At 42.7% G+C, this 19,031-nt stretch overlaps 1 protein-coding gene and 1 pseudogene across 1 annotated transcript in view; one reads left to right on the top strand and one right to left on the bottom strand.

Moving 5' to 3' along the window:
* The window catches only part of LOC126176767 (intraflagellar transport protein 172 homolog), a 387,842-nt gene that overhangs the window by 266,480 nt on the left and 102,331 nt on the right, over positions 1–19,031 (bottom strand). The window contains exons 6-8 of the mRNA XM_049923936.1: positions 18,833–19,018; positions 18,642–18,729; positions 11,862–12,076 (exon numbers count right to left, since the gene is read on the bottom strand). Coding sequence (XP_049779893.1) covers positions 11,862–12,076; positions 18,642–18,729; positions 18,833–19,018 — 489 coding nt within the window. The remainder of the gene's footprint in view (positions 1–11,861; positions 12,077–18,641; positions 18,730–18,832; positions 19,019–19,031) is intronic.
* Positions 17,254–17,371, top strand: LOC126177858 (5S ribosomal RNA; annotated as a pseudogene).

The following is a 19,031-nucleotide window of genomic DNA, read 5'->3' as shown; positions in this document are numbered from 1 at the left end:
TATCTGAAGTGGCGAGGAGGCGGGTCCGCTGGCAGGTTTGTAATGGCCGCAGCCAGGGGTTTTTGGTCTGTTAAAACATAGAAAGGGCGTCCCTCAACGTCAGTCGTAAATGTTTGATCGCTTCGTAGACCGCGAGCAACTCCCTGTCATACAGGGAATATTTCTGTTATGCGTTGGTGATGTTGCACGAGAAGAACTACAGAGGCGAAGTCTGGTCGTCGATTGTCTGGCTAAGGACAGTGCCGATGGCAGTATCACTCGCGTCTGTGGTGATGAAAAGCTGCACATTGGAATGAAGATGTGCGACGTTGCAGGCCTCGGCAAGAAGACTTTTGAGGGCGGTGAATGAGTCAGTCATAGCAGGGGTCCATGGAACGGTCCGAAATCCAGAAGTGTAGGTGCCTGCCAAGGCTTCCGTCAGTGGAGCCTGAATCTCTGCAGCCCGAGGTAGATGTCGGCGATAATAATTAACCGTCCCCAGAAAGCGCCAGAGCTCTTTGAATGACACAGGTCTGGGTAGGTTTAATATTGCTTGTACCTTCTCAGGGGGCGGTGAAATGCCATCGGCAGCGCCCCAAAACCAAGAAAAGTGACAGCGGGTTGATGTAGGTGCAGTTTGTCCTGGTTGGTCTCGATGCCTGCTGCCGCGAGAGTGTTCATAACAGTTTGGACATGTCGAATGTTGTCCTCGACAGAGAAGCTGAACACAAGAATGTCATCAAGGTATGCAAAGCAGAATTTTAGGTCGAATAGCACTTCGTTGATGAAGTGTTGCCAGGTCTGGGTTGCGTTTTTCAGACCGAAGGGAATGAATCAAAACTGAAATAACCCGATTGGGGTGGTGAGTGCTGACTTCTCAATGTCTTCAGATGCCCATGGGGATCTGGTGGTAGGCCCATTTTCAATCAATGACCGAGAACGTGGTTGCACCTGCGAGGGAACTGGTAAAGTCGGCAATGTTGGGTATCGGGTAAATGTCCATAATTGTTCATGCGTTTAGTCGACAGTAGTCTCCGCACATGCGCCAGGACCCGTCTTTCTTGGGTGTCATATGAATGGGCATAGGACCAGCTACTGGCAGAGGATTCAATGACGTCGGAGCTTAGAAGTTCAAAAATCTGCTTTTTAAGGTCGGAGAGCTGCTCGGGACAAAGTCGACATGCAGATGATCAGGGGGCCTGGCGTGAGGCAAAGCTTGTGAACCGTGTCGTTGTTGATGACGGAAATGTTGCCGGCAGCACAGGAGGCCGTTTGTTTACAATGTGTGGTGGGCGGAGCAGGCGAGTTGTGGTCGTGGTGTTCGGAGACACTCAGCGGATCCGACGGGAGCCGAGGTGGCGAAGTGTCTCAGGAGTCAACGGGACAAGATGGCCGCCGGCCCGAAGCAGTGGCACTGTGGGTGGCTGAGCTCGGTAGAGCTCGTGAAGCGTTAGTGAGTCCATTGTCCAAGGGCGCGGCCTATGGCAGCACGGTCGCGGGCGAACCGCTAGGCACGTGTGCACTGTTTGTGTTGTCAGTGGCAGTCACATCGTGGCACGCAACAGCCGAAGCTGCATAGTTTGAGGTGCTGTCTGCGAGGGGAAGGGTAGGAGCTGTCAGTTCAGGAACATGTGACGCTCGTCGCGCATGCGCACTCATGTCTGGCAGAGTGTCAAATGCTGCCGTGTTAGGGGGGTGTGGTCCTGTGGATCTGTCAGTACACGTTATGGTAGACTTGATAGCACAGTTGCGAGGGGTAGCGGGAGGTAAGCACACGGAGGCTCGATTGCTGAGACTACAAGCAGATTCGGCGCACTTACTGACCTTGCTTTGTCCTTGCTGCAGTGTCTGTAATTCCTTTGCTGTGTCGGAGAGCTGGAGCCGAGTTTCGTGGAGAGCTTGAAGTTTTCCTTGCGTAGGCGAGCATCGTTTTCAAGCTCGACAAGGCACTTGTGCATTGTTTCTTGTAACATCATTGATAGAGACGAGCATGTACGGATGAGATGAGCCTGGACCGATGTGTCACCGGGGGCAGGGAGGGAGGGGGAGGGGGAAGGGGGGGGGAGAGGGGGTTTGCTCAACAGATCACAGTGGAAGTGAGTTTTGGACGGGTGATGAAACATGGTGTTTCGCACTGGGTCTGGTGAAAGTTTGTGGTGTCACAAGAATTCAATGCCTAGAATAGTTTCCTCAATATTACACACTAAAAAACTCCACTCGAGTTTGCAGTTTGCGGAGAGTGAGATGACGTAGGAGGTTGAACCTGAGCATTGTAGTTTAGTTGAATTCACGGCTTGCAGTGAAGTATGATGAGGGCGGATGTCCAACGACACTAATGACATCGGCGCCTGTGTCCACTAGGAAAAACTATCCCGACGAAATGTCTTTAATATAAAGTCATCCGTAATTATCCGATTGTACCTGGACAGAATGGAGCACTGGGAGGTGCCTGTCATGTTGTGCACAGGAGGCGGCACCCGGACCTACCTGCGACTGGCGTTTGGGAAGCAGCAGGGTGGTCTGCAGTTCCGTGCCGCCTCACCAAACCGTGTGTGGAAGTAACAGTATGGGTAGTGCGGTTGCATTTCCTGCGGAAAGTTCGTTGCCAGAGGCGGTGGCTGAGGTTCGGTGACCGCAGCCGGTTCAGTTGCAGGAGGGGGCGTGACCGTGGGCGGAGCTGGTGACATTCCAGCTGCTCGTTTACTGCTTCCCGGAGCGAGTGAAACAGTTAGTACAGTACGGCCCCGGCCGCGTCCAGCCGCAGGACGAAGAGCCTGAACCTGAGACTTGCCAGGTAGACAGTGGCTGGCGAAATAGAGCAGTGATGCAGCATGTAGTTTGCCAGCAATTGTCATTCGTTGCTCAACAGGTTCAGGAGACCTCTGAGCCAGAGCAAAGCGGATGTGAGGAGGTAGTTTATCTGACCGGATGGCGAGGAGAGCTGTGTCAGAGAGAAGATCGTCGCTGACCAGGGCCCATAGCCGTCTCCAGAGTTGGGAAGGTTTGTCGTTGCCTAGTTGCTCAACATGGAGCACTTGCCGTATCGCTGTCTCAGTTGAGCGCACAACCTGATGTAGAACTGTCATCTTGGCTAGAGTGTACCGGGTAGCTGAGTCCGGGGTGTCGACCAGGTCAGCAATCGAGTCCTCCTGGTCGTGCAGGTGGGTGATAAGGCACAGAAATCTGGTTGATTCGTCGAGTTTGAAATGGTCGAACACTTCGTCCACAATTTTGAACCAAGTTGCTGCCCTGTCGGGATTGGACAGCGGCAGCGTCGGTAATCGCTGTAGAATGTTCGGAAGAACAGGTTGAGTTGAATTCGTTGGGGCACTGGCTGAAACGAGCTGCTGTTGCTGCTGTATTCCACGAGAGTGTGTCTCCAGGGTATGTGGCAACGACGGCTGGTCAGGTGGCAGTGTGACGGTGATGCATTGTGGTTGAGTGCGATCCGTCGCGACGCGGAAGGCCAACACGGGTGAGACACTGTAATGTGTCGATTGTGGTTCCAGAAGTTCAACATGTTGTGGGTGTGTTCGGATTGACGTGTCGCAAAAGATCGACGCGGATGAGGCACCGAGATGAGAACGGTAGCGGAAGCTCGACTGGAGTCGGCGCGGGGTCAACAGGTGAGGAAAAGTTCAAAGTTTGAAAACGCGTGCTAGTCCGCGGAAAGCTCGACGTACGATCAGAGCCGGAGCCACCTGTGTTGCATGGAGCCTGCGGAGGTGCGAGCTGTCCAGAAGCACAGGGTGGAAAATTATGTTGAACGTCGGACTGAATGTGTGAATGTTCACTGTTCATAGTCACACCACTCAAAACGGTGTGCGGAAAAGGTGAATGTCGTGGCACAAAACACTGAGGCGTAGCAGTGGGACGGAGATGGAGGTCAGGCACAGATAACAAGCTATTGTTCCTGTTGCAGGCCGAGGTATCGAAGCAGGAAGGCATGTGCTGATGCTGAACCGAGGCAGGCGCGGGCGTGGTCGGATGCTGAGGAGGTTGACCTGTAAATGAAACAGTTCTGGCCACGTGGCAGGAATCCGTGTGGTACTGCACGGATTGCAGAGTGGAAATCATTGTCCTGGCGGTGGTAGGTTGTCCGACGAAGCATTTGCAGAAGTCAGCATTGGTCCTGCACCGCACGGAGATCTGTAAGAGGTAACTGCACAGTCGACGAGGGAGAGCACATGTGGTGGGAACAAAGGCGTCTGATAGCCGGACTCATGCACACTCCTAACCTCACTTATTGTTGCAGGCTCGAAAATGCCTGGCGAAATAGGCTTAATCCTCGAGTGAGAGGCATCCTGTTGCAGTCCTGGCGTGTGTACATTGCCCGCAACGCGATGCATGTCGATCACAAAATCCGGCGTTAGGTGTTGGGCCGAAGCCATCGTTCAAATGTTGTGTTGATGTAATACACGCGAAAATAACCGACGCGGAGGCCATGGACGCAGTAAAACGGCGAAAACGGAAGACGTTACAACTCAGGGTTACCAGTGAGGTGGATGTTCGGGTGAGTTACACCAAACAACACCTTATTATCAGGAGTTCATTTATTCACCTCTTTACACAAGCAAGGCATACGAAGAACTGGACTGCGGAACTGCACAAAGATAATGTTAGGTTAGTTCAAAGACGATACTCAGATTGATACTGGTGTCGACCTCATCGAAGCCACAAAAGTAAACAAATTGCAACCATGGCAACATTGGAAGTTGTAATACAGTCAAGATGTTACACCATTATTTATCTCCATACTGCTGAATATGCTGGAACATTTGTACTGCAGAAATTCTTCCTCTTTGTGATGCTATAATTTTGTCCAAGAGTGTAAGGGGTCGGGGTTCAGGAGGTTGTTTAGGAATGTTATGTTTTGTGCAGGTAATACTTATACCTATTTTTGCAGACAATAAAATGTAGATTATGATAACCTGATCATGGTTGTAGCTGTGATGGTAGCTGGAAGGAGAAATTGTGCTCCTGCTATATTACAATTTGTACCATTGACCAATATACTACTGTTTTGTAATTTTACTTTTGTCATGCCCTTGGGTTTTCTCTACTTGTAACAATTTGCAATTACAACTTCTGGTGTGAAAACTGAATAAATCCAGTTTGCGCCCACTTTCTGGAAGTAAGGTTGTGGAGCCAGAACTTCTGTCTTGCACTTTATCAGTTTTGTTGCCCATAACAGTACCCGTACTTCACATGCCTGTATATTAGTCTGTATCACTCTGCCTGCACAGATCACAATCCTTTCTCTCAAGCATTCTTGTAGGTCTTCCAGTGTCATGATAACGTAAGATTCTCTCTATTCCAAGACTGCCTGAGTTTTTACTAGTATCCACCTGCTTACAATTCTCTACCTTATTGGATATGGGTGAACCATAAAACATTGATACTGTGCATTTGTGTCCACAATCACAAATTGGATCGATACATGTAATTTTGCTTTATCAGTATCAACTTCAACAGTTACTGTATGATGCAATAGCATTACGTCATTTTCACTTAATTCTACTACCTGTACTTGCATCATTGAAGCTATCGCCAATGCTTGCAACAGCCTACCTATAGTCATTCTTCCATCCAATGCACTTAACTGAGTCTGTATTCTTTCTAGGTTGTTAGTTATTGCCAGCACACCATTTCTCCTGTACTGTGCTAACTCTGCACTCAGTTTTCTTTCCATCTTGGTATTGCTCAATTCTGGATATTGTTACTGTGAAAAGTGAGCTTCTAAAGGTAAATCACATGTTAAATGTAGAACAATATTCCATTTTCAATGTGCAAACATAACTTCAAAATGACTGTGTGAAATATGTGACCCAAATGAACTGAAGATTAAACTTAAAAAGGACTGTAAAATGAAATTATTATGGCACTAACAGAAGAAATATATATTTTAAAGTGTAACTGTCATGACCTTGTGAATAGTAGAACAGAAAATCAGATCAAAACGCATAGTGAAAGAAGAGTAGGTCCTAACTATCGAATTTCATCTCATTGTAAATGGTGCAAAAAAAATGTGAAAAGTGGTGTCAAATGTATTAAGTGCTGGTATTAATTCACTTCCATTACGGAAAAATGAACACATCTCTGACTGAAGACATGAAATGACCAATTGGAAATGTGAGGAATGTAGGACAAGAGCCGATGTTGTGACTCAACATGAAGTTTACTGTAATGTTTCTACAATAGAAATAGATAACCAACAGAAAGCAATCCAGTTCCACAGAATGATCATATTCTCACAAAAGCAACACAGGATAGATTATGCCTCAACCACCTCCTAAGAAAACGAACAGCACAAATGCGAATACTTGCCCTGACACTAATTTTTGTACAATCCCTGAACATGAAAATATATATTCTGCTCTAAATCATGAAACCAACAATAGTAATCACCAATTGTCAGTACAAAGAGGTCATACTCCAAATAAAATTATTCATCAGTCTAACATAAAAGTTAACACAAAAAATAGACTACTGGAACTTTGTTGTTGTTGTTGTGGTCTTCAGTCCTGAGACACGTTTGATGCAGCTCTAAATGCTACTCTACCCTGTGCAAGCTGCTTCATCTCCCAATACATCCTCCACCCTACATCCTTCTGAATCTGCTTAGCCTATTCATTTCTTGGTCTCCCTCTTCGATTTTTACCCTCCACACTGCCCTCCAATACTAAATTGGTGATCCCTTGATGCCTCAGAACATGTCCTACCAACCGATCCTTCTTCTAGTCAAGTTGTGCCACAAACTCCTCTTCTCCCCAATTCTATCGTCCATGTTTCACTTCCATACATGGCTACACTCCATACAAATACTTTCAGAAACGACTTCCTGACACTTAAATCTATACTCGATGTTAACAAATTTCTCTTATTCAGAAATGATTTCTTGCCATTGCCAGTCTACATTTTATATCCTCTCTACTTCAACCATCATCAGTTATTTTGCTCCCCAAATAGCAAAACTCCTTTACTACTGTAAGTGTCTCATTTCCTAATCTAATTCCCTCAGCATCACCCGACTTAATTTGACTAAATTCCAGTATCCTCATTTTGCTTTTGCTGATGTTCATCTTATATCCTCCTTTCAAGACACTGTCCATTACGTTCAACTGCTCTTTCAAGTGCTCTGCTGTCTCTGACAGAATTACACTGTCATCGGCAAACCTCAAAGTTTTTACTTCTTCCCCATGGATTTTAATACCTACTCCGAATTTCTCTTTTGTTTCCTTTACTGCTTACTCAATATACAGATTGAATAACATCTGGGAGAGCCTACAACCCTGTCTCACGCCCATTCCCAACCACTACTTCCCTTTCATGTCCCTCGACTCTAATAACTGCCATCTGGTTTCTGTACAAATTGTAAACAGCCTTTCGCTCCCTGTATTTTACCCCTGCTACCTTCAGAATTTGAAAGAGAGTATTCCAGTCAACATTGTCAAATGCTTTCTCTTAGTCTACAAATGCTAGAAATGTAGGTTTGCCTTTCCTTAATCTATTTTCTAAGATAAGTCGTAGGGTCAGTATTGCCTCACGTGTTCCAATATTTCTACGGAATCCAAACTGATCTTCCCCGAGGTCAGCTTCTACCAGTTTTTCCATTCGTCTGTAAAGAATTCGTGTCAGTATTTTGCAGCCGTGACTTATTAAACTGATAGTTCAGTAATTTTCACATCTGTAAACACCTGCTTTCTTTGGGAATGGAATTATTATATTCTTCTCGAAGTCTGAAGGTATTTCACCCATCTCATACATCTTGCTCACCAGATGGTAGATTTTTGACAGGACTGGCTCTCCCAAGGCTGTCAGTAGTTCTAATGGAATGTTGTCTACTCCCGGGGCCTTGTTTCGACTTAGGTCTTTCAGTGCTCTGTCAAACTTTTCACGCAGTATCATATCTCCCGTTTCATCTTCATCTACATCCGCTTCCATTTTCATAATATTGCCCTCAAGTACATCGCTCTTGTATAGACCCTCTATATACTCCTTCCACCTTTCTGCTTTCCCTTCTTTGCTTAGAACTGGGTTTCCACCTGAGCTCTTTATATTCATACAAGTGGTTCTCTTTTCTCCAAAGGTCTCTTTAATTTCCCTGTAGGCAGTATCTATCTTACCCCTAGTGAGATAAGCCTCTACATCCTTACATTTGTCCTCTAGTCATTCCTGCTTAGCCATTTTGCACTTCCTGTCGATCTCATTTTTGAGATGTTTGTATTCCTTTTTGCCTGCTTGATTTATTGCATTTTTATATTTTCTCCTTTCATCAATTAAATTCAATATTTCTTCTGTTACCAAAGAATTTCTACTAGCCCTTGTCTTTTTACCTACTTGATCCTCTGCTGCCTTCACTACTTCATCCCTCAAAGCTACCCATTCTTCATCTACTTTATTTCTTTCCCCTTCCTGTCAATTGTTCCCTTACGCTCTCCCTGAAACTCTGTACAACCTCTGGTTCTTTCAGTTTATCCAGGTCCCATCTCCTTAAATTCCAACCTTTCTGCAGTTTCTTCAGTTTTCATGTACAGTTCATAACCAATATATTGTGATCAGAGTCCACATCTGCCCCTGAATATGTCTTTAAAACCTGGTTCCTAAATCTCTGTCTTACCATTATATAATCTATCTGATACCTTCTAGTATCTCCAGGCTTCTCCCATGCATACAACCTGCTTTCATGATTCTTGAACCAAGTGTTAGCTATGATTAAGTTATGCTCTGCGCAAAATTCTACCAGGCAGCTTCCTCTTTCATTTCTTACCCCCAATCCACATTCACCTACTAAGTTTCCTTCTCTTCCTTTTCCTACTATCAAATTCCAGTCACCCATGATTATTAAATTTTCGTCTTCCTTCACTATCTGAATAATTTCTTCTATCTCATCATACATTTCTTCAATTTCTTCATCATCTGCAGAGCTAGTTGGCATTTAAACTTGTACTACTGTAGTAGGCGTGGGCTTCGTGTCTGTCTTGGCCAAAATAATGCCGTGACTATGCTGTTTGTAGTAGCTTACCCGCACTCCTATTTTTTTATTCATTATTAAACCTACTCCTGCATTACCCCTATTTGATTTTGTATTTATAACCCTGTATTCACCTGACCAAAAGTGTTGTTCCTTCTGCCACTGAACTTTGCTAATTCCCACTATATCTATCTTTAACCTATCCATTTCCCTTTTTTAAATTTTCTAACCTACCAGCCCGATTAAGGGATCTGACATGCCACGCTCTGATCTGTAGAACACATTTTCTTTCTCCTGATAATGACGTCCTCTTGAGTAGTCCCTGCCCAGAGATCCAAATGAGAGACTATTTTACCTCCAGAATATTTTACCGAAGAGGACGCCATCATCATTTAAACATACAGTAAAGCTGCATGCCCTCTGGAAAAATTATGGCTGTAGTTTCCCCTTGCTTTCAGCCATTCGCAGTACTAGCACAGCAAGGCCGTTTTGGTTAGTGTTACAAGGCCAGATCAGTAATCATCCAGACTGTTGCCCCTGCAACTACTGAAAAGGGTATTAGTGGTGTACTGCTTGATACAGTCATGTTTATTAAATATCCAGGAATAATGTTGCAAAACAATATGAAATACAACGAGCACATAAGGTCGATTGTTGAAGAGAAAGCAAATTGCTGAGTTCATTTTTTTGAGAGGATTATACGAAACTGTAGCTCATCCATAAAGGAAACTGCTTGTCGAACATTAGTGCAATCCACCCTTGAATACTGCTTACTTGAGAACCTCATCACGTCAAATCAAAGTAGGACTTTGAAGCAATGCAGATGAATGCTGCTAAATTTGTTACTAGTAGGTTTCATCAACAAACAAGTTTTACAGGGGTGCAGGGATGCTTCATGAACGCAAATGAGAATACCTGGAGGGAACATGACATTCTTCTCATGGAACACTATTGAGAAAATTTAGAGAATTGGTATTTGTGGTTAACAGCAGAACTATTCTACCACCACCGATGTACATTTCATGTAACGACCGCGAAGACAGGATAAGAGAAATTAGGGCTCATACAGAAAAATAAACATAGTCTTTTTGCCTTTGCTCCATTGTGAATGAAACAAACAAGGGAATGACAATCAGTAGTACAAGGTACCATCTGCCACGTACCATATGGTGGCTTATGATGTATGTATGTAGACGTAGAGACTGCATATCAATATGGGGTGAGATAGCTGCTGTGGATATTTGGATAACTTTAAAACTCCAACAGAAAGTTATTAGATAGTAAACCTAACACCTTGGAAAACTATGAAAATAAATCTAAATAAACAGTACCTATTTCTTTTTTGGGAAAGTGCTCTACTGAGAGCGCTATCCAAGCACGGCTCACAAAAAGCCCTCACAGTTTTACTTCTTCTGAGGTGAGGTACTGGCAGAGGTAATACTGTGAGGGAGGGAGGGAAGGAGTCATGGTTGGATAGCTCAGTCCATAGAACACTTGTCTGCGAAATAGTAAGTCCCAAGTTTGAAAGACAGTTTGGTACACAGTTTTAATCAGTCAGGAAGTTTCAAATCAGCACACACTCTGCTGGAAGAAATTGTTTCTAGAAGCAATCCCTCAGGCTGTGACTAAGCCATGTCTCCATACTATCCTTCTTCCAACAGTGCTTGTCCCTATGAGGTATGCAGAACTTCTGTGAAATTTAGAAGGTAGGTGATGACTTACTGGCAGAAGTAAAACTGTGAGGTCTGGCCATTAGTAGTGCTTGGATAGCTCAGTTGGTAGAACACTTGCTCGCAAAGGGCAAAGGTCCCAGGTTTGCGCCCTGGGCCAACACACAGTTTTAATCTACCAGAAAGTTTCAATCAGTGCACGCTTCACTGCAGAGTGAAAATTCATTATGGAAACTGTACCTGTTTCCATGCATATGTGAGATAATTTGCTTTATAATTTTAAATAGAACAGCACCATTAAACAAGGACTTTCATGAACACAACACAAAGCTAGAGACAATTATTATGTCTGTAGAAAAATGCTTAAAATAACAGAGAAGGACCATATAAATAAGGAAGCTTGTTTTATAACAGACTTTCACTTAGCATAAAGAATATAAAAGAATTGACTATATTCACAAATAAATTAAAAGATCATCTCCTCTTTGGATGTTGGTACAGTTTAAGGTGGAGGAATACATGCAAGCAAATTAATAAAATATTCATATAAATGCCACTCACTTTTTACACAACAAACTCACAACCAACATAAAATAGAGAGGACATCAATATTCACAAATCAATTAAAATGTCACTTTTGATCATTGAGCCCGTACAGCATGAAAGAGTATATAGAAGCTGGCAGTAAACCTCAAGAATAAAATTCAGGAGTACACAAATTAGAATTGGAAATTACTTCCTATATCCTTTTTGTTTCTATATGAGAATATTTCTGTTGGCCTTTTCTGTCTTTGTTTCATGCACACATGGAAACCAACATCCGGAGAGGGGAGAAATGAAAACAAGGAACGGTGCTACGAATATACAAGAGACTGTGTATAGTTTAAGTGGAAAAATAGCATTGCTGTGCTACATATTAGTGCTAATTCACTTAAATTATAATTCTGCACAGCTGGGCACTGGGGCCCTATTCAGTTTCAGCATTTGGCATTTGAGGTGTTTTCAGCAACACTAGCACTGATTACTAGGTCACTCAGCACTGTCATGGCTTTTGATTTTCGCGTTTTCCAAGACTATATTGGGTGTGTGTGTGTGTGTGTGTGTGTGTGTGACAGCTATTACACAAAAATTAACTTCAAATAGACACAGGGAGAGCATATTAACAGGATCTTTAACATGGCTGAAAATCACAAACAAAATGGAAATTATTAAAATTCACTTCACAATTCTAAACTTACCTATCAAAGCTGCCAACTACCACAGACTGCCCACTTGGGCTGCAGCATGCAATGGTGAAATCCTTCTCAGTACTGTCACGTAAGTAATCAAATTGTGTGGCCACCTGTCCATCTTTGTTGTAAATAGTGATCTTCTTGTCAGATCCACCAGCTAGTATATGATTATTGGGCCATGCTAAGGCATAAGGTGGAACAGGATGCATCACAACTCTTCCCTGCCAACACAAGGACAAGGAAAGTTTACTGATGCTACCAGAAATCTTCAAGGCGTAACAGAAATTTAACATGGTGCAATGAAATAGCACATGCACATTTAAAGTGCATTTAAAAGATGACTGAGCTATCAGACAAAGTTATTTGCCTGTCATGGAAAACACACAGACACACACACATTTATTTCTACACGAACAACTCACGCACATAACTGTCATCTCTGGGTGCTGAGGTCCATATACAGCAAGCAGTGGTCTTGGCTGGTGTCCGAAGTGAGGGTACAGGGAGAGGAGAGGAGGGACAGCAGGGTAGGGTAGGTATGTGCAGGGTACTGTCAAAGCTCATGGCAAGTTCAGCATCAGGGGGTCATGCTGTGCGTAAAAATGGGAGAGGAGAGAAGCAGAGAAAAGGAAAGGACTATACATGTGTGGTGGGAGAATAGTAGGTATGTGTGAGACTGGAAGTAGTGAAGGTTTATGCCAGGGCAATACAGGAATGAACGTTATATTGTACGGAGAATGCCCATCTGCACAATTAAGAAAAGCTGGTGTTGGTGGGAATGCTCCATTTGGCACAGGTTGTGAAGCAGTTTTTGAAGTTGCTCAGCAACTGGATGGTCCAGCTGTCTCTTGCGCATAGCTGGCTGTGGCCACTCGTGCAGACAGATTAGGGGTCATGTTCACATAGAATGCCACAAAGCGTTTGCGGCCAAGTTGGTAAATCACATGGATACTTTCACAAATGGCCCTATATTTGATGAGGTACGAGATAACTGCAGCAGGACTGCTGTGTGTGGTAGTTGGAGGATGGTGGTAGAGGTCTTGCATCTATGTCTGTTACATGGTTATGAGCTGTGGGGCAATGGATTAGGAGCAGGCCTCGAATGGAGACAAACAAGGATATTACATACTTGGGGTGAGCAGTGAAATACCACTGTGGGAGAGGTGGGGAGGATATTTTCCATTTCAGGGCATGACAATACGTAGTCAAAATTCAGACAGAGGACGTGATACAGTTGCTGCAGTCCTAGATCATCCCAAGACACAATTGGGGGAGGGGGCGGGGGGCTCCTTTGTGCTTGGTCTGTATGTGTATGTGTGTGTGTGTGTGGGGGGGGGGGGGGGGACTGGTAGATGAAAAAGGGAAACACAGTGTGTGAGAGATCTGTTCCTGGACAAGTTACCCTCCTTCCCCCACACACCCACTGACTGGTCCCAATGGAATGTCCCCCTTGTGACTCAATATCATTGGAGACAGGAGCAACTGAAATATTTTCCGCCAGGCTTTCAATTCTCTCATGTTATGCCCTGAAATGACATATGTCCTCCTCATCCCTCTCACAGAAGTATTGCTCCACCCACCTAACCTGCCATGGCTCATATCTCTGTAATAGACATATATATATATATATATATATATATATATATATATATATATATATATATATATATATATATATATATATATATATATATATAAGACCTGTCTCTTGCATCTCCCCACTCCACTAACTCCAATCCAGTCACAGACAACAAAGACACAGCATCCTGTGAAAGCAACCATGTGATCTTCCAACTTGGCTACAAACACTGTGTAGCATTCTACAGGGCATGTTCACTCACAAGCTGTCTGTCTGTGTGAATGGCCACCACCAAACTGTGGCCAAGAGACAGCTGGGTCAACCAGTTGTCAAGTGTGCTGCACAACACAGTGTGCTTGACTTCAACAGCTGCTTCACAGCCTGTGCCATCTGGCTCATTCCCCCCAACAACAGCTTTTCTTAATTGCACATGTGGGAACTCTACCTACAACAAATCATTAATTCCTGTAACCCTATCCTGTTCTCTCTCCTTCTCCCCACCCCATGCCATTTCTGTACCCTTACTTCTTACTCCAGCTGCAATTACTGCTCACCATATTCACACCTCAGACACTGAGATGACAGTTGTTGTTTTTGTGAGTTGTGCACATATGAGTGTATGCACATGTCTTAGGAAGAAGTTTGTCCAACAGCACTGTCTACTTTTAAAAACAGTTTAAATATGCCTGTCAGCTGCTCAGTGGCGCCTCTGTATGGTCAGTAGCAATCTATCCTGTTTCACTGTTGTTATTCCACCCCTGATTTTCGATTGTTTAAATGGGGGAAAAAGTGTGAGCAAATCACTTAGAGCGCAAATTTTGATCATTAACACAATTGATTTAAATGTTATTTTAGACCAAAGGAATTTCCTTTTATGGTACAATTTTAAAATCACAACAACTAATATGTATTTAAAATGTAAGCATGACACATATTTGAATGATGGAACAAGAAAGAAATGTCTCTTTTCTTGTGTAAGAAGGTTCACATTGGCCAGTTACTAAATTAGATCATGTTGTTGTTGTTGTGGTCTTCAGTCCTGAGACTGGTTTGATGCAGCTTTCCATGCTACTCTATCCTGTGCAAGCTTCTTCATCTCCCAGTACCTACTGCAACCTACATCCTTCTGAATCTGCTTAGTGTATTCATCTCTTGGTCTCCCCCTACGATTTTTACCCTCCACGCTGCCCTCCAATACTAAATTGGTGATCCCTTGATGCCTCAGAACAAGTCCCACCAACCGATCCCTTCTTCTGGTCAAGTTGTGCCACAAACTTCTCTTCTCCCCAATCCTATTTAATACTTCCTCATTAGTTATGTGATCTACCCATCTAATCTTCAGCATTCTTCTGTAGCACCACATTTCAAAAGCTTCTATTCTCTTCTTGTCCAAACTATTTACCGTCCATGTTTCACTTCCATACATGGCTACACTCCATACAAATACTTTCAGAAATGACTTCATGACACTTAAATCTATACTCGATGTTAGCAAATTCCTCTTCTTCAGAAACGCTTTCCTTGCCATTGCCAGTCTACATTTTATATCCTCTCTACTTCGACCATCATCAGTTATTTTGCTCCACAAATAGAAAAACTCCGTTACTACTTTAAGTGTCTCATTTCCTAATCTAATACCCTCAACATCACCCGACTTAATTCGACTACATTCCATTATCCTCGTTTTGCTTTTGTTGCTGTTCATCTTATATTCTCCTTTCAAGACACCATTCATTCCATTCAACTGCTCTTCCAAGTCCTTTGCTGTCTCTGACAGAATTACAATCTCATCGGCGAACCTCAACGTTTTTATTTCTTCTCCATGGATTTTAATACCTACTCTGAATTTTTCTTTTGTTTTCTTTACTGCTTGTTCAATATACAGATTGAATAACATCGGGGATAGGCTACAATGCTGTCTTACTCCCTTCCCAACCACTGCTTCCCTTTCATGTCCCTCGACTCTTATAACTGCCGTCTGGTTTCTGTACAAATTGTAAATAGCCTTTCGCTCCCTGTATTTTTCCCCTGCCACCTTCGGAATTTGAAAGAGAGTATTCCAGTCAACATTGTCAAAAGCTTTCTCTAAGTCTACAAATGCTAGAAACGTAGGTTTGCCTTTCCTTAATCTTTCTTCTAAGATAAGTCGTAAGGTCAGTATTGCCTCACGTGTTCCAGTATTTCTATGGAATCCAAACTGATCTTCCCCGAGGTCAGCTTCTACCAGTTTTTCCATTCGTCTGTAGAGAATTCGTGTTAGTATTTTGCAGCTGTGGCTTATTAAACTGATTGTTCGATAATTTTCACATCTGTCAGCACCTGCTTTCTTTGGGATTGGAATTATTATATTCTTCTTGAAGTCTGAGGGTATTTCACCTGTTTCATACATCTTGCTCACCAGATGGTAGAGTTTTGTCAGGACTGGCTCTCCCAAGGCCGTCAGTAGTTCCAATGGAATGTTGTCTACTCCGGGGGCCTTGTTTCGACTCAGGTCTTTCAGTGCTCTGTCAAACTCTTCACGCAGTATCATATCTCCCATTTCATCTTCATCTACATCCTCTTCCATTTCCATAATATTGTCCTCAAGTACATCGTCCTTGTATAGACCCTCTATATACTCCTTCCACCTTTCTGCTTTCTCTTCTTTGCTTAGAACTGGGTTTCCACCTGAGCTCTTGATGTTCATACAAGTGGTTCTCTTATCTCCAAAGGTCTCTTTAATTTTCCTGTAGGCAGTATCTATCTTATCCCTAGTGAGATAAGCCTCTACATCCTTACATTTGTCCTCTAGCCATCCCTGCTTAGCCATTTTGCACTTCCTGTCGATCTCATTTTTGAGACGTTTGTATTCCTTTTTGCCTGCTTCATTTACTGCATTTTTGTATTTTCTCCTTTCATCAATTAAATTCAGTATCTCTTCTGTTACCCAAGTATTTCTATTAGCCCCCGTCCTTTTACCTACTTGATCCTCTGCTGCCTTCACTACTTCATCCCTCAAAGCTACCCATTCTTCTTCTACTGTATTTCTTTCCCCCATTCCTGTCAATTGTTCCAAAAAGCTCTCCCTGAAACTCTGTACAACCTCTGGTTCTTTCAGTTTATCCAGGTCCCATCTCCTTAAATTCCCACCTTTTTGCAGTTTCTTCAGTTTTAATCTACAGCTCATAACCAATAGATTGTGGTCAGAGTCCACATCTGCCCCTGGAAATGTCTTACAATTTAAAACCTGCTGCTGACATGACAATACTAAATAGTGACCAAAATATGGAACAGCTTGAGAGCAGAGCATACATATCTGCAAATGTGACAACTCAATAGCTGTTGGAAAATGAACTGGTTAGTAGTTAGGACCATTTTAAGAAGAAAGACCTCTGAAACGTGCAGAAACTGTTTCAAGAAGTTAGGTATCTTAACTCTTTCATCGTTGTATATATAAAAAACAAGAATGTACATCACAAAAGGTAGTAAGGACTGGATTACAAATGCTAGTGTACACAACCACAATAGAAGAAGGAAGAATGAAGTACGGAGCATACCCGACCGACTGGCAATGCCAGAAAAAGGACCCCAGTACTCTGGTATCAGACTACTAAGAAGTCTGCCTAAAGACCTGCAAGATAGTGTACTTGACAATGACTTTCCAAAGAAACTTAAAGACTATGTCATTGAAAAAGAGTTTTACAGTGTTGCAGAATACTTATGCCATTAAATTTGTATATATTGTTATTCATTATCAATTATGTAAAAATGTAAGCTAAAGTTGTAGAAGAAAAGTGATAATGAATGTTAATACTTTTCACATGTCCTATATTACACATTGGCAATGACCTTGCCACAGTGGATACATCGGTTCCCATGAGATCACCGAAGTTAAGCGCTGTCGGGCGTGGTCGGCACTTGGACGGGTGACCATCCAGGCTGCCATGTGCTGTTGCCATTTTTCGGGGTGCACTCAGCATCGTGATTCCAATTGAGGAGCTACTCGACCGAATAGTAGCGGCTTCACTCAAGAATACCATCATAACGACCGGGAGAGCGGTGTGCTGACCACACGCCCCTCCTATCTGCATCCTCCATTGAGGATGACACAGTGGTCAGATGGTCCCAGTAGGCCATTCGTGGCCTGAAGATGGAGTGCTTTTATATTACACATACATTTACTGTATACAATGTAATCTTACAGGATCAAATAAAATTCAATTCAATTCGATTTGCTCAGGAGTAACCTGACATTCATTCAGAACCATCTGGAGTGCTTGATTCCATTTCTTCTTGGGTAACTAATGCCTATCCATCAAAACCACAGCATAATTTAAATTATCCAACCAGTATTGATTTCTAGGATGTTTTTTAATAACTGCACAGTAATATTCAGGGTCCATAAATTTATTTTGATGTAAGATGGTATTAATGCTTCTATTTGTGAATTTTCATTAACACACGTTGTACTTGTTTCTCCCAGTTATTTCATATGATGTTCTTTTGGACAGTGAATTATTTAGATGTGGATCAACTATGTAGTTGTTAGTCCCTTCGTAATATTTATTTTTGGACTGTTTTTCATACTGCAAAAAAATATGATCACTAGTGGCTTAGGCAGAATTGTTTAGGACTTTCTTCGTTTGTACATACTGTGTATGAAAATGCAACTTTTTTGTGAAGTTGAGTGAAAACCGGATGTAAGCTTAGAATTTAATGTCTCATCACATGAAAGTCAATATACTGCTTATGTATCGTGAGTCTGATGTGTGTGACAGTGATGAGTAACCCCCAGAGAGATGGATGGACGTTCAAGAAGATGCAGAACATGGTGGTTTTCACTTTAGCATTAACACACTTAAATCACAAATCAAACAGGACAGAAATGCAACTACATAACAGTATAAATTAGAATTACCTAGTAACGAACATGTCATAAATTTGTTGAATGAACTGCCCACAAAAAGATAACAACTCAATCTGGGTGATAGCGAGTGCACAGACAAACTGAACACACTGAACGTCAGCAGAGGTAGTGAAATTCACATGGAACTGTGGTAGCAAGTATCACAGATTTTCTATAAATTTATCTTGTATTTGTTAAATGAGATATAAAATACACATCTGAATCAATTATTCATCTGTAGCTTCCAAATCTGTGCATCATTTCTCTGTCACCATCATCACTTAGGACAAATAGCGCACAGTATTGTCAGTTGCTCACTCACCATTTTCTCCATTGCTGCATCTTCTGTGACATAGTAACGCACAACAGCACCATCTGCATGACCTGAGATGAATCCAGTTCCCTGAGAACTACATTGAATGGAAAGACATACAGATTAAAATATAGGCCTATGTTTCTTAAACAGTTTGAAACATGTCCGATTTATGAGAAAGTACAACCAAATTTGCTTACTTTGCTGCAAGAGCAATTACATATGATTCTGTGCTATACAATGGATGTGATTTATTGGTTTTGGCATTAGCTATTCGTACTTTCCCATCAGCTAGACCATAAATTATGGGACCACTGGTGAGCCAGATCAAACATGTTACAGCTGATTGCTGAGGGAATTTGTTGCAGATTACTTTCTTCTCTCCCCTGTAGAACATAA

Source organism: Schistocerca cancellata, chromosome 3 (assembly GCF_023864275.1).
Source record: "Schistocerca cancellata isolate TAMUIC-IGC-003103 chromosome 3, iqSchCanc2.1, whole genome shotgun sequence".
NCBI lineage: Eukaryota > Metazoa > Arthropoda > Insecta > Orthoptera > Acrididae > Schistocerca > Schistocerca cancellata.
The sequence above is the reverse complement of the archived record's forward strand: the minus strand, read 5'-3'. Positions and strand labels throughout refer to the sequence as shown.